This window comes from Lonchura striata, chromosome 21 (genome assembly GCF_050655825.1).
Source record: "Lonchura striata isolate lonStrDom1 chromosome 21, ASM5065582v1, whole genome shotgun sequence".
In the NCBI taxonomy this organism is placed as follows: Eukaryota; Metazoa; Chordata; class Aves; order Passeriformes; family Estrildidae; genus Lonchura; species Lonchura striata.
Window position 1 is genome coordinate 6,900,914 of NC_140723.1, and position 14,783 is coordinate 6,915,696.

General features: G+C 57.0%; 1 protein-coding gene across 12 annotated transcripts; it reads right to left on the bottom strand.

The window, feature by feature from the left end:
* Positions 1–690: 690 nt before the first annotated feature.
* Positions 691–11,111, bottom strand: ZNF362 (zinc finger protein 362). Of its 12 annotated transcripts, XM_085558507.1 has the most exons (11): positions 11,072–11,111; positions 9,339–9,365; positions 9,144–9,228; positions 7,123–7,323; positions 4,131–4,194; positions 3,751–3,997; positions 3,343–3,664; positions 3,020–3,244; positions 2,191–2,269; positions 1,957–2,115; positions 691–1,885 (listed from the first exon to the last, which is right to left on the bottom strand). In XM_085558507.1, exons 5-11 carry the CDS (start codon positions 4,191–4,193, stop codon positions 1,769–1,771), a joined length of 1,212 nt encoding a protein of 403 aa, XP_085414633.1. In that variant the 5' UTR covers position 4,194; positions 7,123–7,323; positions 9,144–9,228; positions 9,339–9,365; positions 11,072–11,111; the 3' UTR covers positions 691–1,768. The 12 variants fall into 12 exon arrangements, with proteins under 12 accessions (XP_085414633.1, XP_085414636.1, XP_085414632.1 ...); XM_085558510.1 differs by lacking the exon at positions 9,339–9,365 and having other exon boundaries at positions 3,020–3,210; XM_085558506.1 differs by lacking the exon at positions 9,339–9,365.
* Positions 11,112–14,783: the final 3,672 nt, after the last annotated feature.

Consider the following 14,783-nt stretch of genomic DNA (forward strand, 5'->3'; position numbering starts at 1 on the left):
AGCTGGAGGTGACATGGCCACTGCTGTTGGTAGCAGCGTGTCCCAAAAGCTGCAAAGCACAATGGTGAGCTGTCCCCAGAGCTGGTGGCCAGGGCGGTGACATAGCCTTAGAGCTGGTGACCGTGGAGATGGCAGCCACCGCCCCCGAGGCTGGTGTGTGGTGACCCCAGAGCTGTGGCCACCATGAGGTGTCCCTCGAGGTGGTGACCTGGTCCCCAGGTGCCCAGACTGAGCTGTCCCTGGGGTTGGTGGCCACATGGAGGTCCCACCAGAGTTGGTGGCTATGGTGAGATGTCCCCAGAGCTGGTGTCCCCAGCAGTGGGTCACTCATACCCCGCAGCACTGGAGCACTGTGCCACCCCTCTCCCTGGGAAACAGGACAAGGCACCTGCTGAGGATGACCCGCAGCTGCACAGCCCCTCCTGCAGCCCCACAGGGACCAGGCCCCCACCTCTGTCCCCAGACACAGGGGAGTCCCCCCCAAACACAACCCCTCACTTTCATTCATTCCTGTTCTGGTTTTGGTTTTTTTTTGTTCTCTTTTATTCTGTTTTTTTGGAAAGGGGCTGGGCTGGGGGAGTTTCATTCCTTTTCCACGCTGTGAGGCCATGGCCTGCCCAGCTTCTCCAGGAACCACAATGCAGGATGGGGGGAGTGGTGACAACAGGGAAAGGGGCAACTTTTTGTCCATTTTCTTCTCTTTTCTTTTTTTTTTTTTTTTTTTTTTCCCTTTTTTAATAAGGTACCAACTAGCTCTAGGGAGGCCTGGCCTGGCTGGGCAGCGAGGAAAATAAAAAAGCCCCAAAATTTGGGGGAAGGGGAGAAAAAAGTGGGGGCTAAGTGTATAAGAGGCATATTTACACAGTATTAACATGCTGACAAAAAAGGTTACAATATTGATATCGTACAACATTGAGAGGAGAAATAATGGGGGGGTAAAAAACAAGGGAGTAAAAATAATAGGGGGAGTAAAAAATAACAGAGGGGTTAAAAATTAATAAAAGGTAAATAAAACACCCTGAAAAAAAAAAACCAACAAAAACCCCAAAGAAACGCTGAGTTAAGGCTTAAAAAGTGTATAAAAAATAACACAGTTAATATCCAAAATGAACCAAAAAGTACAGAATATAGATGAGTTTGGGGGGAGTGCCCCCGGCTCTATACAGGGGGTATGTACAGGCAGGCACAAGGCAAAGCAGGGGGACCCCCGAACCCCCCAAAACTGGGGCTGAGGAATGGGGGGGCCGCCACCGGGGGGACGCAGCTCTGCCCGCGGCTTCGCCCTCGAAAGGGACCCCAAAAGAACACAAAAACTCCCAAAATGCTTAAAAATCAACCCCAAATGGAGGCGCTTGGGCCCAGAGTCTTTGTGGGGGGGGGTGGGTAGTGGGACTTTCCCCCTCCCCCAGCTGCTTTTTGCTCCATCCACGGTTCGTTTTTGGGGTGAATTTCTGGTCTTTAGCAGCACCAAGTTCTTGGCCAATAAATATATATATATATATTTGTATCCCAAAATGGGGGGCGGGGCCTGGCAGGGGGGACACCCCCAACCCCACTGCCCCCCCCAAAGAAACCAAACCGCAGAGATTCAAAGTGCTCTGAAACCGTCTTTGGATGTCACCAAACCTGCGGGAGCCGGGCAGGAGCACGGCCCGGGCGCGGCCCGCGGCGCTGGGGGTCTCGTCCTCCTCCTCCTCCTCCTCCTCTTCTTCTTCCTCCTTCTCCTCTTCCTCCTCCTCCTGCTGGGGGGGTCCTGTCCCCTCCCCGCTTAGATGAGGGAGATCCGTACGGGAATGCCGGGTGACTCCGTCCGCTGCGGCGAGTGCTGGCTGACCAGGTGCTCCACCACCGTGTGTTTGGACATGTGCTTCATCAGATAGGTCTCCTGTGGGGGGCACAGGGGTGAGCGGGGGGCCGGGGGCTGCGGGCAGCTTCTGGGGCATCCCCCATGCTCACCGAGGTGTAGGCACGGCCGCACATGCTGCAGCAATAGGCCTTGGCGTGCTTGATGGCGTGTGCAGACAGGTGGATCTGCAGCGAGGCCGAGTCCGTGTACGCCCGGTAGCAGTTGGGGCACTTGTAGGGTTTATCCTTGTTGTGCTGGCGCTGGTGGGACTGAGGGGACAGAGGGAGTCAGGGGGGGACCGTGGTGACCCTGTGGCCCCCTGCCCCGGGTCCCCCCACACCGACCTGGAGGTTGGAGAGCTGGGTGAAGGCCTTCTCGCAGCCGGGGTGCGGGCACTTGTAGGGTCTGTCGCCGGTGTGGATTCTGGGGACACACGTTGGGTCACTGTCACCTCCCCTTCCACCACCAGGGACGGTGCCAATCCCACCCACGGGGTCACACCGGAGTGGGGGGTTACAGTGGGCACAGTGACATCTGTGCCCCAGGAGGTGACAAGGAAAAGCAGGGGACACATAGAGACGAGAGATGGGACTGGGAGGATGGAAGTGCTGGAAACTGGTGAGCGTGCAGGAGATGGACAGATGACCACAGTGGGGTGAAGTGAAGGTGGTGGGTGCATGGGAGCATGGTGGGGATGAAGAAAGTGGTGGGAAAAAGCACAGTGGAGATGGCTGAGCATGGTGGGGGCAATAAAGGTAATGAAGATGATGAGCACGGTGGCAATGGTGAATGTGGTCAGAAAGAAGGTAGTGGAGACAACGGAGGTACCGGAGACTATGAAGGTGGTGGAAATCTCAGGGATAATGAAAGCTGTGGAGTCAGATTGGCATGGTGGGGATGATGAAGATAGTGGAGATGATGAGCATGGAGGAGTCCATGGAAGTGCTGAAAATGATGAGCGTGGCAGGGATGACAAAGGCAATGGGGACAGCCAGTGTGGGGGGGAATCGATGAGCACAGTGGGAGCCGAGTGTGGCAGAGACTATGAGATGATGACAGCAGGACCAACAAGCAGAGCAGGGCCATAAAGGATGTCAGGAGAGACTGGCGGGTGTGGGGTGCCCCTCTGGCTAGCAGGAACACGTGTCCCCAGCCCCTCGGCAGGGCGCTCACCGGGTGTGCTGCTGGAGGTGGGAGAGCTGGCGGAAGGACTTCTCACAGTAGGAGCAGTGGTAGGGTTTGACGCCCAGGTGGATGCGCAGGTGCTGGGCCAGGTAGGAGGCATTGGCGAAGGACTTGGAGCAGTGGGGGCACTTGTGGGGCTTGGCCTCTGTGTGCGACTTGGAGTGGATCTGCATCTCCGACTTGGTGAAGAACGTCAAGGGGCAGACCTTACACCTGGAGGGTGTGGGGGAGAACCCCGCAGGGACCGGGCTGGGGTGGGGGGGCTCCCCGCCATCACCCCCAGCCCCCACAGCGGGCGGGGGTGTGCCTACCTGTATGTCTTCCCCTCTTTGGCCGTCTCCCCTGAGGCCAGGATGGGGTAGGGCACCACCAGCACCGGCGGTCCCGAAGGGTTTTCCGCCTTGATCTTTTTCCGGCCCCGCTCAGCCTTGGGCGCTCCCAGCAAGCCGTGGCCCTGGATTGTCTTGATGGAGTCGAGGAGGGGGGGGCTGGTGATTCCTGAGATTAGGGTGGGCGAGGAGGCGATGAGGCGGCTCTGACTGGTGGAGGTGGGGGTCGAGGGGGTGGTGGTCCCTGTTCCCGGGCTGGACTCCGAGGTGCTGACGGCCGGTGCACGGGATGCCAGCCCCAGCCCTAGTGGCAATGTGACAGAGTATTAGTTTCAAGGGGACCCCACATCCCCCTCTGCCCCCCAAGATTGGCGGGACCAGTGGCCATACCTGTGACAGTGCTGGTGGCCGGCCGGGCGTGCAGGGCCACGTCAGGCTGGGGCACGGCCTGGGGGTGCAGCCCCGGCACCTGCTGCAGCTTTGGCAGGGACATGATGGACTGGCTGCTCTCAGCAGGCGAGGGGGGCACCAGAAGGGGCTGCTGCGAGGCCACCGAGGTGGGAGGCAGGTGCGGGGGGCGGATCTTCTCCGCCATCAACTGCTCCTTGATTTTGTTGATCAGGACCAGGTTGTCCAGCTGAGGGGGGAGAAGGCAGAGAGGTGGGTGAGGGCAGAAGAACTGGGATCCTTGGGACTTCCAGCCTCCCCCTCAGTGTTCTCCACATCCATTCATCCTCCCTCCTCCCAAAATCCGGGGGCAGGGGTCCTACCTGGCTGGGCATGGTGGGGGGGGGCGGCCAGAAGTAGGGGTTGTTGAAGCGAGGCTCCGCCATCCTGGGGAGAGAGGGGGGCGGTTATGGGACGTCACTGGCTGCCACACTGTCACCCCACCCTCCCACCTTGAACCCCCCAAAACAAACCATCACCCCCCCAAGAAGCAAGACCCAGACTCTGAGCGAAGGCAGGGAGCTGGCAGGGGGGCAGGACTGGGGAACCCCCTGAGCATCTTCCCAGATGAAAATTCCTGTAGGATTATGGGGACACCAAGCACCTGCCTGCTCCAAGACCACAAAACACTGGTGAGTGCACTAGGACATTATTTGGAAAAGAAGAAAGCTGAAATTTGGGGAAAAACCCCAAGTCTCTCAAGCTCTAGAAGTATTTCTCCCATCCAGGAAGGGATTAGAGGTGGATGGGATGCTGCCATGGGAGAGAGCAAGCACAGTAGCACATTGAACTCAACATCAATCCCAGCTGAATCCCTCTAAAATACACCTCCAAAGCCAAGTGAAGTGCCTGTGACGCCCAGGAGCAGCTCAACAGGAACACCAGGAATCCAGCAGGGCTGGGAGATTTATGGAGACGCTTGAAGGTGTTGGGAAAATTCATTCTAAATCCATCTTTGGGTAATGGGAAACAGCTGGAAGGGGGCAGCAAGAGGATGATCCCAGCAGAGCAGCCCAGCATCACCAGGCACCACCACCCCGACAAATCCCATTATGGGGACATGAGGGCAAGCATCTATAGGATCCTGATGAGATGTATGGGAGGGGGTCCCCCAGGAGCTCTGGTTTCAAAATAAACCAGGCCACGGCAAGGATTCCAGGAGAAACTAGAGTGATGCCTCCAGAAAAGTGCATCCCCAAAAGCTTTGGGGGTGGCAGGATTTGGGGATGATGCTCTTCCTCCTCCTCCTCCCTGTTGCTGCCCCAGGTTTCAAACACACTCTGAGCTCCCCATAGGCAGGGGGGCAGCACGCAGAGAAAGGGAATCCTGGTCCCACCAGAATGTACCATCCCAGCAGCTACCGCAGCCTGAAGAAGCTGTGGGAGGGACCATGCCCGTTTTGGGAGGAAACCAAGGCAGGGAGGAAGGAACCACCTGCCCCTGGCGCTATGGAGCAGCCTGGCACAGGATGAGGTGTGTTCCAGGCTATCAAGGAATGGCAGCAATTTCTCATGGCAGCCCTCAATGCCACAGACTGTCCAGGACACCAACCCGGCATCAGCTTTGGGAATTCCCTTTCCCAGTCCTGAACCACTCCAGGTCACCTCCCGACTACTCAAGCACCGAATTTTAGGGTTTTGAAGTGATAGCAGGTCCAGATCCCAGAGGCACAGGCGGAGGCAAAGTCCCACTCCATGCCACAGAACAGGAATTCGCTGGGGATGTTACATGCACTCCCCATACACGGACGCAGCCGCTGCCAGCTATTTTGTGTAATTATATATGTACCCACAGGCCGCCCACAGCATGCATTTACCCACTGGCTACGTGTGTGTGTGTATATATATACACACATATATAAGATCTGTTGGGATGATGGGCACGGGATGAGGGATGCCGGTGCCAGCACGAGGGGCTGGACACCGGGAACCGGGGACAAAAGCAGAGCTGGCAGCAGGGAATCCCTTGTACAGAGGCAGGCAGGGAGCAGGAGCTCAGGCAGGAGGGCTCTGAGCCCCCTAAGCATGACCAAGCACCCCGGCACCAATCCCCCACCCCAGAGCAGCCGTGGGAAAACAGGAAACTGGAGCTATGATTAGAAAAGGGTTTTTTGGAGCTGATCCCCCGTCTCAGCAGGTGCCCCGTGACCTCTGTCCTTCCCATCCGTCCATCTGTCCATCCTTCTCCCTGTCCCGATAGCATGCCGGGCTCCAGCGGAGCCAGCAGCAGCACCCAGACGGATCAAAGCCACCAGCGTGGCCCCCGAACCACCACCAGCACACGGCACCAACCCCCACACCAGTCCCAGGATCCTTCCTGCAAAGCTGGAGGGGGCTGAAAAGGCACAAAGGGTATTTTGGGGAGAAAAGCATAAATATCACGTGTTTCCCCACCCCCACCTGAGGAGGGCTTACTAAAGAAATGAGAAATTATTTTGTAAAACCACCACGCTCAGAGCTGGATGAACAAGAGGGAAGAAATGGTCGGCATTGCCAAAATAATTATAAAAAACCCTGTTCCTGTCCCGATTTAATGTAACAAATTGTGCAGTGTTTCGTGGGGAGCGGCATCCCCTTCTCTGGGGCTGGGAAATGGAGTGGGAGGGGGAAGAAGGCAGATGGAAAAAAAAGGTATATATATTAAAACTCCCTTCTTCTCTATTCTCAGCTAACTATGAAAAATGGAAGCTGACATGCAGCAAAGGTGGAAAAAAAAAAGAAAATCCATTAAAATGGAAATTATGAAGGGTAGGGAATGCTGCGGCACGTCTCCCCCCGGCTCTGCAGGGCACGGGGGGTGGTAGGGCTCTCTGTGCCCCCCCAGTTTTTGGCTGGGCAGGGGGTAACATCTCTTGGGTAACATCTCCAGTGGCGTGGGGTCCCGTGGTCCAAACCATGGTGGGAAGAGCCCCTGACATCCTCCACAGGCACAAGATTTGGCTGCTGAGGGGTTGTCGAAGGTTATCCCCAGAGACAAGGTGGGTGCCCAAAGCATGGTGGAGACCCAAGCAGCCCAGCCAGAGGAGAGGGATGTGGGAAGAGCAAGCAGGAAGATGCACAGAGCCCCAAAACCATGGGCTGAAACCCAAATTCCCCAGAACAGCACAGCACCCGGCACCACTGCTCAGCCAGGCCAAGGAGGGAAGCAGCAGCACCCTAAAGAGACCAAAAGCCTCCTGGCCTCCGCACCCACGGGCAGGGAAGAGCGGGAGAAGCCGGCAAGCCAGGGCTGGGGGTGGCGAGGGGAGAGCGGGGGCAGTGGCAGCGAGGGGCGGCAGTGCCGGGGCCGTCGGGGTCGGCGGTGGTTGGTACTCACAGGGTGGCCTCTGGAGCCAGGTGGGCGCAGCTGCCTGGGGAGACGTGTCGCTGAGGCTCCAGATTGATGGGAGGTAGATGATGGCACGGGTGGGCACGAGCTCACTAGAGCCTTCCAACTTCCTACCCAACTGCCGCTAAGTCAAGCTACAGTTCTCTAGGGAACGCCTCTACCTTGGCAGCCCTCTCTGTCTCGCCTTCGCTGAAATAAAAAGAAACAAGAGATTTCTTTTCACGCCACCGCCGAGAGAAAAGGGGCAGCTCCCAGGGACCGGCAAGCGACCACCAACCTGGTACAGCCTGAAAGTGGGGGGTCTGGGAGGTGAGGAGAGGGATTTGGGGTGATCAGAGAAGCACTTGGTAGCTAAATGTGTCCTCGACCAAGCAAGACACTGAGTTTGGTGTCCACAAGTGTCCCAGCAAGAGCATCAGGGCAGAGGTCCCACCCCCATGCCAAGCGGCGAGCGCAGGAAAGCCGGCGGCAGCCAGAGACGGCGCACTGGGGAGAACCGAGCTGGGGGCTGGATGTACCCTGCGCGCCCCCCACCCAAATCCCTGCGCGTCCTTCCCAACGCAGGCCAGACCAGGGATGGTCCCTGGGCCAGGGAACCCAGGGAACCTCAGTTCCCTCCCAAAACACAAAGCCATGGCCCCTGTCCCTTCTTAAGAGCAAGTTTCCCTGGGGTTCACCTGGGGCAGGAAGAGTTTTGGAGGGAAAGCAAGTGCCCATCCACAAAACTTGCATCCCAAGGCCACCAGGGTAGGAAGCAGCATCCTCAGGGAACACACATCCCTCCCTGCCCAGATGGGCCCCAGCCAGGAAGGATTCACCCCAAGGCGAAGGGGGCAGAAGGCAGGCATGGCTGCGAAGCAGGAACGCCGGGCGAGCCCCCTGTGGCTCGGGGAGGGGGTGGCCTGCACGCCGCAAGAATTCACCCAAGATGGAACCAATTAAACCCCCGGCTTCCGCCCCCCGAAGGGCCCTGGGCTGGGGCTTCTCCTTCTGCATTTCCAGCAAAACCAACCCAAAATGAGCCCCAGCCTGGACTGAGGGTCCCTGTGCAGGAAAAGGGGTGCACGGAGCAGGGTGAGGAGCCAAGCACCAGCGGCAAGTGGGAGGGGAGGCAAAGCCACGCCGGAGACCCCCACGCAGTGCCCAGCTCGGGGGTGGAGGAGCGGGAACCAGGGTGGCAACACTCCCAAAAGATGGGGGCCAAGGCGGTGTGACCCCAAATCCACAGTTTGGATCCAGTGACCCAGAGAGGGGACACAGGGACAGCCCGCACGAAGAGCCAGAGCCCATGGGGTAACACACCAGACACAGGGCACACACGCCCCACAAAACACACCACTCTCCAGCCTGAGGGGGTCCTGCCTCCCCCAGACCTCAAATACACCCAGCCCCCCCAAAAGAAACCAGCCAGGCACCCCGCAAGGCAAAGGCAGCACCGCAAACCAGCCTGGGGCAACTGCCCACCCCCAGCAGCAAGGCGGGGGGGTCACTCCTGGGTGACAGCACACAGGGAAACCGAGGCACAGGCAGGGGATCACCCTGAGGAGGGAGTGAGAGCACCGGATCCAACATGCACTTGTCCTGACATTGCGCCCAATGACCAAAAATCCACATTTTTAAGGGAAAAAGCAGAAGGTGGGGGGGGAGTTGAGGGTGAACGTTATTATTTTATGCATATAAAGGCACGTTTCTTAAAAGGGAAAATATCAAGGGGTCACACATACGCCAGAGAAGGGGTCCCCTCCCTGCAGAGGGGGTAGGCAAAAAGCCCCTCACACCCCCAAAACACCCCAAAAAAATACCATGCCCCCACTAACATAGAAATATATATATATACACATATAATACCTAGATTCTGGTGTGCATATGTATATTATTTTCATAAGCACACATATAATTACATGCATGCACATCATCACACGAGATGCTATTTTAAGATGTAAATGTATAAAAGCAGGGGTGTTTTTTTTCTCTCCCTGTGATCCCCTCCATCCAGCCATCATGCCCACCTCTGCGAGTACTGGCGTTGCTTCCCCTTATCCGCGTCCATCTCCAGCTCTAGCTGAGACCGGGTGCTGCACGTGGGGCGTTTTTCTACGGGGGGACAAGGAGGAGGACAACTTCACACACCCCGAACCCCCCGCCAGCCCCCGGCGCGCGAGATCCCACAGCGGAGGAACAAAAGCGAAGCGGCTCCGACCTACCCGACCCGTGGGAACGTGGGGTTTTGCCTGAAAATAGAGAGAAAACAACAAAAAAAAAAAAAAAAAAAGGGAAAATAAAAACAAAACAACAAAAATAAAAAATAGTGGGTTTTTTTTTATAGCCCCGCTCATCCCCAAGCTGCTGGGAAAGCTGAGGGATCGGGAGCTGGCTGGAAAACTGGGGGGTGAAATCCATCCCCTCGCCCTGGACCCTCCGCCTCTCGGCAAATCGCACGCCGTGAGGGACTTAAAAAACTTTTTTACCTCTCTGCTAAAATATCACTTTATAATCTCAAAGGCCTCGGGCTCAAAGCCGCTTTCACCTGCTCCATCCTCCCCAGGTTAAAAAACCCGGCTGCTATCCGAAGGACCGCAGGCTTGGGGGGGGGGGGGAATAACCCAACAAGGAGCATCCTCCAACCTTGAAGGGAGAAAAAGAAATCAAAATCATCAAATTCATCATTCCTGGGTTCAAATCCATCACTGTGGCCACGCCGGCTCTAAGCTCCCCCCCCAGTCCCCCCGACGTGGCCAGGAGATTATGGATGTATAAATAGTATATGGCTAAATATATGTTGGAGAGGGACAGACAGACCTCTGGGACACAGCCACAGAAATTTGGGTCCCTCGCTAAAGCTGCCGCATTCCTGCCAAAAACGCCATGAAAAAAAATATCTCCCCCCCTCCATTAGACCTTCCAGCCAGCGAGACCACTTTACTAGACAAAACCAGTTAATGCAGAAAACAGCGAAGAAAAGGAGGAAAAGAGGAAGGAGAAAAGGAATTAAAATGGTGAAAATTATAATAATGGTGATTATGATGATGGTAATGATAATATTCAGCCCCTGCGCTGCTTCTGCCACCTCCTGTAAGCAAAAAAAGTCAGAAAAAAACCCAAGAATGCATTAAAAAAGCAAACCCCCCCGCAAAACATGCAACATCCACAAAAATAGGTACGTTCGGCTCCAATTAACTTTTCCATTAGACCATCCAGAGGGAAAGAAAAAGGGAAAATCCTGGTAAATGGGTATTTTCCTCGATGTGTCCCCCCCCCGCCCCGCTTTTCCCCCCTTTTTTTCTCTCTCTTTCCTTCTTCTTCCTGCTTGGAGGGGGGTTGGTGGAATAATGATGATAATAATGAAAAAAAGAGGTGGAAAAAGGCGAAGTTTGGTTAAGTGAAGTTGAAATCCTCAACCTGGGAGGGGATTTGCGGGGGGGGGGAGGTTTGCCAGACAAAAAGGCCGGGGGATGGGGGTGGAAGGGGGGGTTTGGGGAAGGGGGGGTGGCCCGGCTGGGTGCTCCCCCCACCCCCCCTCCATCCGCCGCCTCTCCCACATTCTCAGACGTTTTTATTAAAATTCGCAGACAAAAGGCAAACAAAAATGGCAGCCCCGGCTTATTTTTAAAACGCTAGGACGGGGACGCCATGTTCTGCAGGGCTGAGGGGAGGGGGAAGGGGGGTGAGGGGGGGGAAAAAAGGAGGGAAATTTTTAAAAAATTATTGATTTAGATGAAAAATTAATAAAAAGCAGCGCGGGGGGGGGGGGGGAGGGAGGGGGAGAATATGTGATGGTCCCTCTTTTCCCGCTCGCCCTCGGGGTGAGGGGGGTTCCGAGGGGTTTTGAGGTGTTTTAGAGAAGGAACGGGGGGGGTGGAAAGGGAGGGATGAGGGATATAAAAAAAAAAAATAAAGCGAGGGGGGGAAGGTAAAAAAAAAAAGACACTTCCTATACCGACAGCCATGGTGCCCCGCCGTCCCGCCGGCTCCGCCGCACGGAGGAAGATGGAGCCCCGCGCCGCCCCCCCGCCGCCGCCCCCGCCTCCGGCCCGCCCGGCCCCGCCGCCACCGCCCGCCCAGGGACGGGCTGGGCTGGGCTGGGCTGGGGCACCCCGGCCCGAAGGGCTCCCCGGGGCCCGCAGCGCCCCGAAACCGCCGCAGCCCCGGGAGCGTCCCCGGCGCCCGCAAACCCGCACAGCGCTCTCGGCTCCCCAGAGCCCCTCAGGCACCCAGGGCTCCTCGGCTCCCCGCAGCCACGGCAGGGCTCCCCAAAGCTCCGCAGCCCCTGATTCGCTCAGTGTCCGCAGCTCCCCAAACCTCAGCCCCAGCGAGGCTCCATCAGCCTCCAAAACCTCCTCAGCCCCAGCAAGGCTCCCTGGTTCCCTCAGCCCCGCAAACCTCCTCAGCCTTGTCAGGGCTCCCCGGCTCCCTCAGCCCCACAAACCTCCTCAGCCCCACAAACCTCCTCAGCCCCAGCAAGGCTCCCCGGCTCCCTCAGCCCCACAAACCTCCTCAGCTTTGTCAGGGCTCCCTCAGCCCCCCAAACCTCCTCAGCCGGGCAGTCCCCTCAGCCCCGGCAGGGCTCCCCAAAGCTCCACAGCCCCTGATTCCCTCAGTGTCCACAGCTCCCTAGACCTCCTCAGCCCCAGAAAGGCTCCCTCAGCCTCCAAAACCTCCTCAGCCCCACAAACCTCCTCAGCCCCAGCAAGGCTCCCCGGCTCCCTCAGCCCCCCAAACTTCCTCAGCCCTGTCAGGGCTCCCCGGCTCCCTCAGCCCCCCAAACCTCCTCAGCCGCGCAGTCCCCTCGGACCTGGCAGGGCTCCCCAAAGCTCCACAGCCCCTGATTCCCTCAGTGTCCACAGCTCCCCAGACCTCCTCAGCCCCAGAAAGGCTCCCTGGCTCCCTCAACCCCCCAAACCTCCTCAGCCCCACAAAGATCCTCAGCCCCAGCAAGGCTCCATCAGCCTCCAAAACCTCCTCAGCCTTGTCAGGGCTCCCCAACTCCCTCAGCCTCCAAAACCTCCTCAGCCGGGCAGTCCCCTCGGACCTGGCAGGGCTTCCCAAAGCTCCACAGCCCCTGATTCCCTCAGTGTCCGCAGCTCCCCAAACCTCAGCCCCAGCGAGGCTCCATCACCCTCCAAAACCTCCTCAGCCCCAGCAAGGCTCCCTCAGCCCCACAAAGATCCTCAGCCCCAGCAAGGCTCCCTCAGCCTCTAAAACCTCCTCAGCCCCAGCCAGGCTCCCTCAGCCCCACAAACCTCCTCAGCCTTGTCAGGGCTCCCTCAGCCCCCCAAACCTCCTCAGCCCCAGCCAGGCTCCCCAGCTCCCTCAGCCCCACAAACCTCCTCAACCAGCCAGTCCCCTCAGCCCCAGCAGGGCTCCCCAAACCTCCTCAGCCCTGTCAGGGCTCCCTTAGGCTCCCATATCTCCTCAGTCCTCTGGTTCCCTCAGCTGCCTCAAGTCTCCTCACCCTGCAGATCCCCTCAGTTCTCCACCTGCCCTACTCCCTCAAGCATCAGCAGCTCACCCAAATTTCTGCAACCCTCAAATCTCCTCAGCTCACTCAAATCTCAGCCTGCTTAGTTCACCTCAGTACCCCCAAAATCTCCACAGACACTCATTTTCCCTCAGCCCACCCAAAGTTCCTCAGTGCTCTGGATCTCCTCAGTTCTCCTCTGACCCTGACAAGTCTCAGATCCCTCAAATCTCAACCGCACGGTTTCCTCACTGCCTCCAAAATTTCTCAGTGTCCTCACCTCCCCAAATATCCTCAGAATCCCCCAAAATCTCCTCAAAGTCTCCAAATCTCCTCAGCCCCCCAGTTCCTCTTAGCCCACGCTAGGTCCCCCTAGACCCTCAGTTTCACTCAGATCCCCTAAATCTCAGACACCCCCTAGATCTCCTCAGACCCTGAGTTCCACTCAGATCCCCCCAAATCTGAGATCCTCCAGATTCCTTCAGTTCCTTCCATTCTCCTAATTCTCCTCCAGCCCCTCCAAATCTCCTCACCCCCCAGTCCCTCAGCACCTCTAGGTACTCCTCAGTGTCCCCACCTCCCCAGATCTCCTCAGACCATCCCAAAATCTCCTCAGGCCACACAAATCTCCTCAGACTCCTCATAATCTGCTCAGACCCCCCAAAATCTCCTCAGCCCCCAGTTCTCCTCCTGTTCCCTAAAACTCTTCCACCTGATTCCCCTCAGCCCCTCCAAAAGCTCCTCATGTTCCCAATTCCTCTCAGCTCTCAGAAGCTGCCACCCGTCCATTTCCCCTGAGCCCACGCAAAACTCCTCAGAATTCCTGATTTCTCTTCAGCCTCCCTCAGTTCTCCTCGATCCCCCTGAACTCCCTTAGCCCCCCAAATCTCTTCAGCCCCTCCAGGTCCCAGCCCTTCCCAGTTCCCCTAATACCCCACCTCCCCAGTTCCTCTAGTCCCCCCAGTTCTCAGTGCCCCAGTTCCCCTCAGTCCCCTCCCTGGTGCCCCTCAGCTCCTCTCTCTGCCTCTGCCACCCTCAGTGAGGCTCCACAGCCCCCTCAGGGACACTCCCAAGTCCTCCCCGTACCTCCTCATCGTCCTGAGGATCCTTCCATTTCCCAGGGGGTCTCCAGCCCCTCTCAGGGTCCCCTCAGCTCCTCTGTGGGTCTCTTGCAGCCCCCCAAATCCACCCACAGGGGAAGGAAGAGCGGGGCAAATCCCACCTATTCCTCTTCTATGTCCAGGGGATTGACCTTGGAGCTTTTGAGTTGTTATTTTTGAAATTACTTTGAAAAAAATAAAAAAAATTAAGGCTCTTTTTCATGTTTTCCCAAAATGTTCTGTCACAGAGGAGGATGGAGAGGAGAGGGCTGTCCTGGAAGGAAATGGTGCCTCCGAGAGAGGTGGGAAACGGGAAAGGATTTGGGATGGGATGGGATCCCAAGAGGTCTCCACCACAGAGTGGACATCACTTTGCAGCTGCCCAGAGTGTCAGAAGCCTCTGGAACAGGTCCTGGCCACAGCAATGGAGCTGGGATAGAGAAACCATCCCCTGTGGGACCTCTGGGTCTGTCCCTGGCCCTCCCCGCATTCCCACTGCTCTGTCAGTCTCAAGCTGGGATCCCCCATCACCCAGCATTTCCCCATCCTGGAAGATCCCCAGATCCATTAATTATCCATGACTCAACTGAGAACTTGAGCCAGCAGCTCCAAAACTCCCTTTTAATCTGTTTTTTTGGATACTGACAACCAGAAGTTGCTGCCCAGCATTGGTGTCACCCCAAAATGGAACACTGGGAGAGCCTGGATCCCCCCCAGATCTTCCCTGATGTCCATGTTTGCCCTTGCTGGGTTAATTTCCATCAGGGTTTTCACTTCTGCTGTGGGATTTTTTTTCCCTGTGATTAAGAAACTGGTGGTTTTAAACCTCGGCACCAATTTAGGCATTTTCTGATTTTTTTGCAGGGGGAGTGGAATTATCCAATCCCAAATCTGCACTGGGAGGAGACAATGTGGGTCACTGCTGAGCTTGTGGGATGCACCAAGGATTGGTGAATATCTCCTGGGATTTTCCTTGTTGGGACTGCCTGGGATAAGTGACACTCCAGGCTTTTTTTCTGACCCTACTTTGGGTGAATTAATCTTGGGTGTGGGAAAGGGGCCCCTTTCCTGGGAAGGTGGTTGGTATGCAG

Excerpts from the sequence above, each read along its gene's own strand:
- ZNF362 (XM_021537902.4), bottom strand. The coding sequence starts at position 9,534 with ATGGATTTCACCCCCCAGTTTTCCAGCCAGCTCCCGATCCCTCAGCTT. Across the intron at positions 3,245-3,342 it reads AAAGAGGGGAAGACATACAG|GTGTAAGGTCTGCCCCTTGA; the intron begins GTAGGCACACCC and ends CACACCCTCCAG. Across the intron at positions 1,886-1,956 it reads GCGGCCGTGCCTACACCTCG|GAGACCTATCTGATGAAGCA; the intron begins GTGAGCATGGGG and ends TGCCCCCCACAG.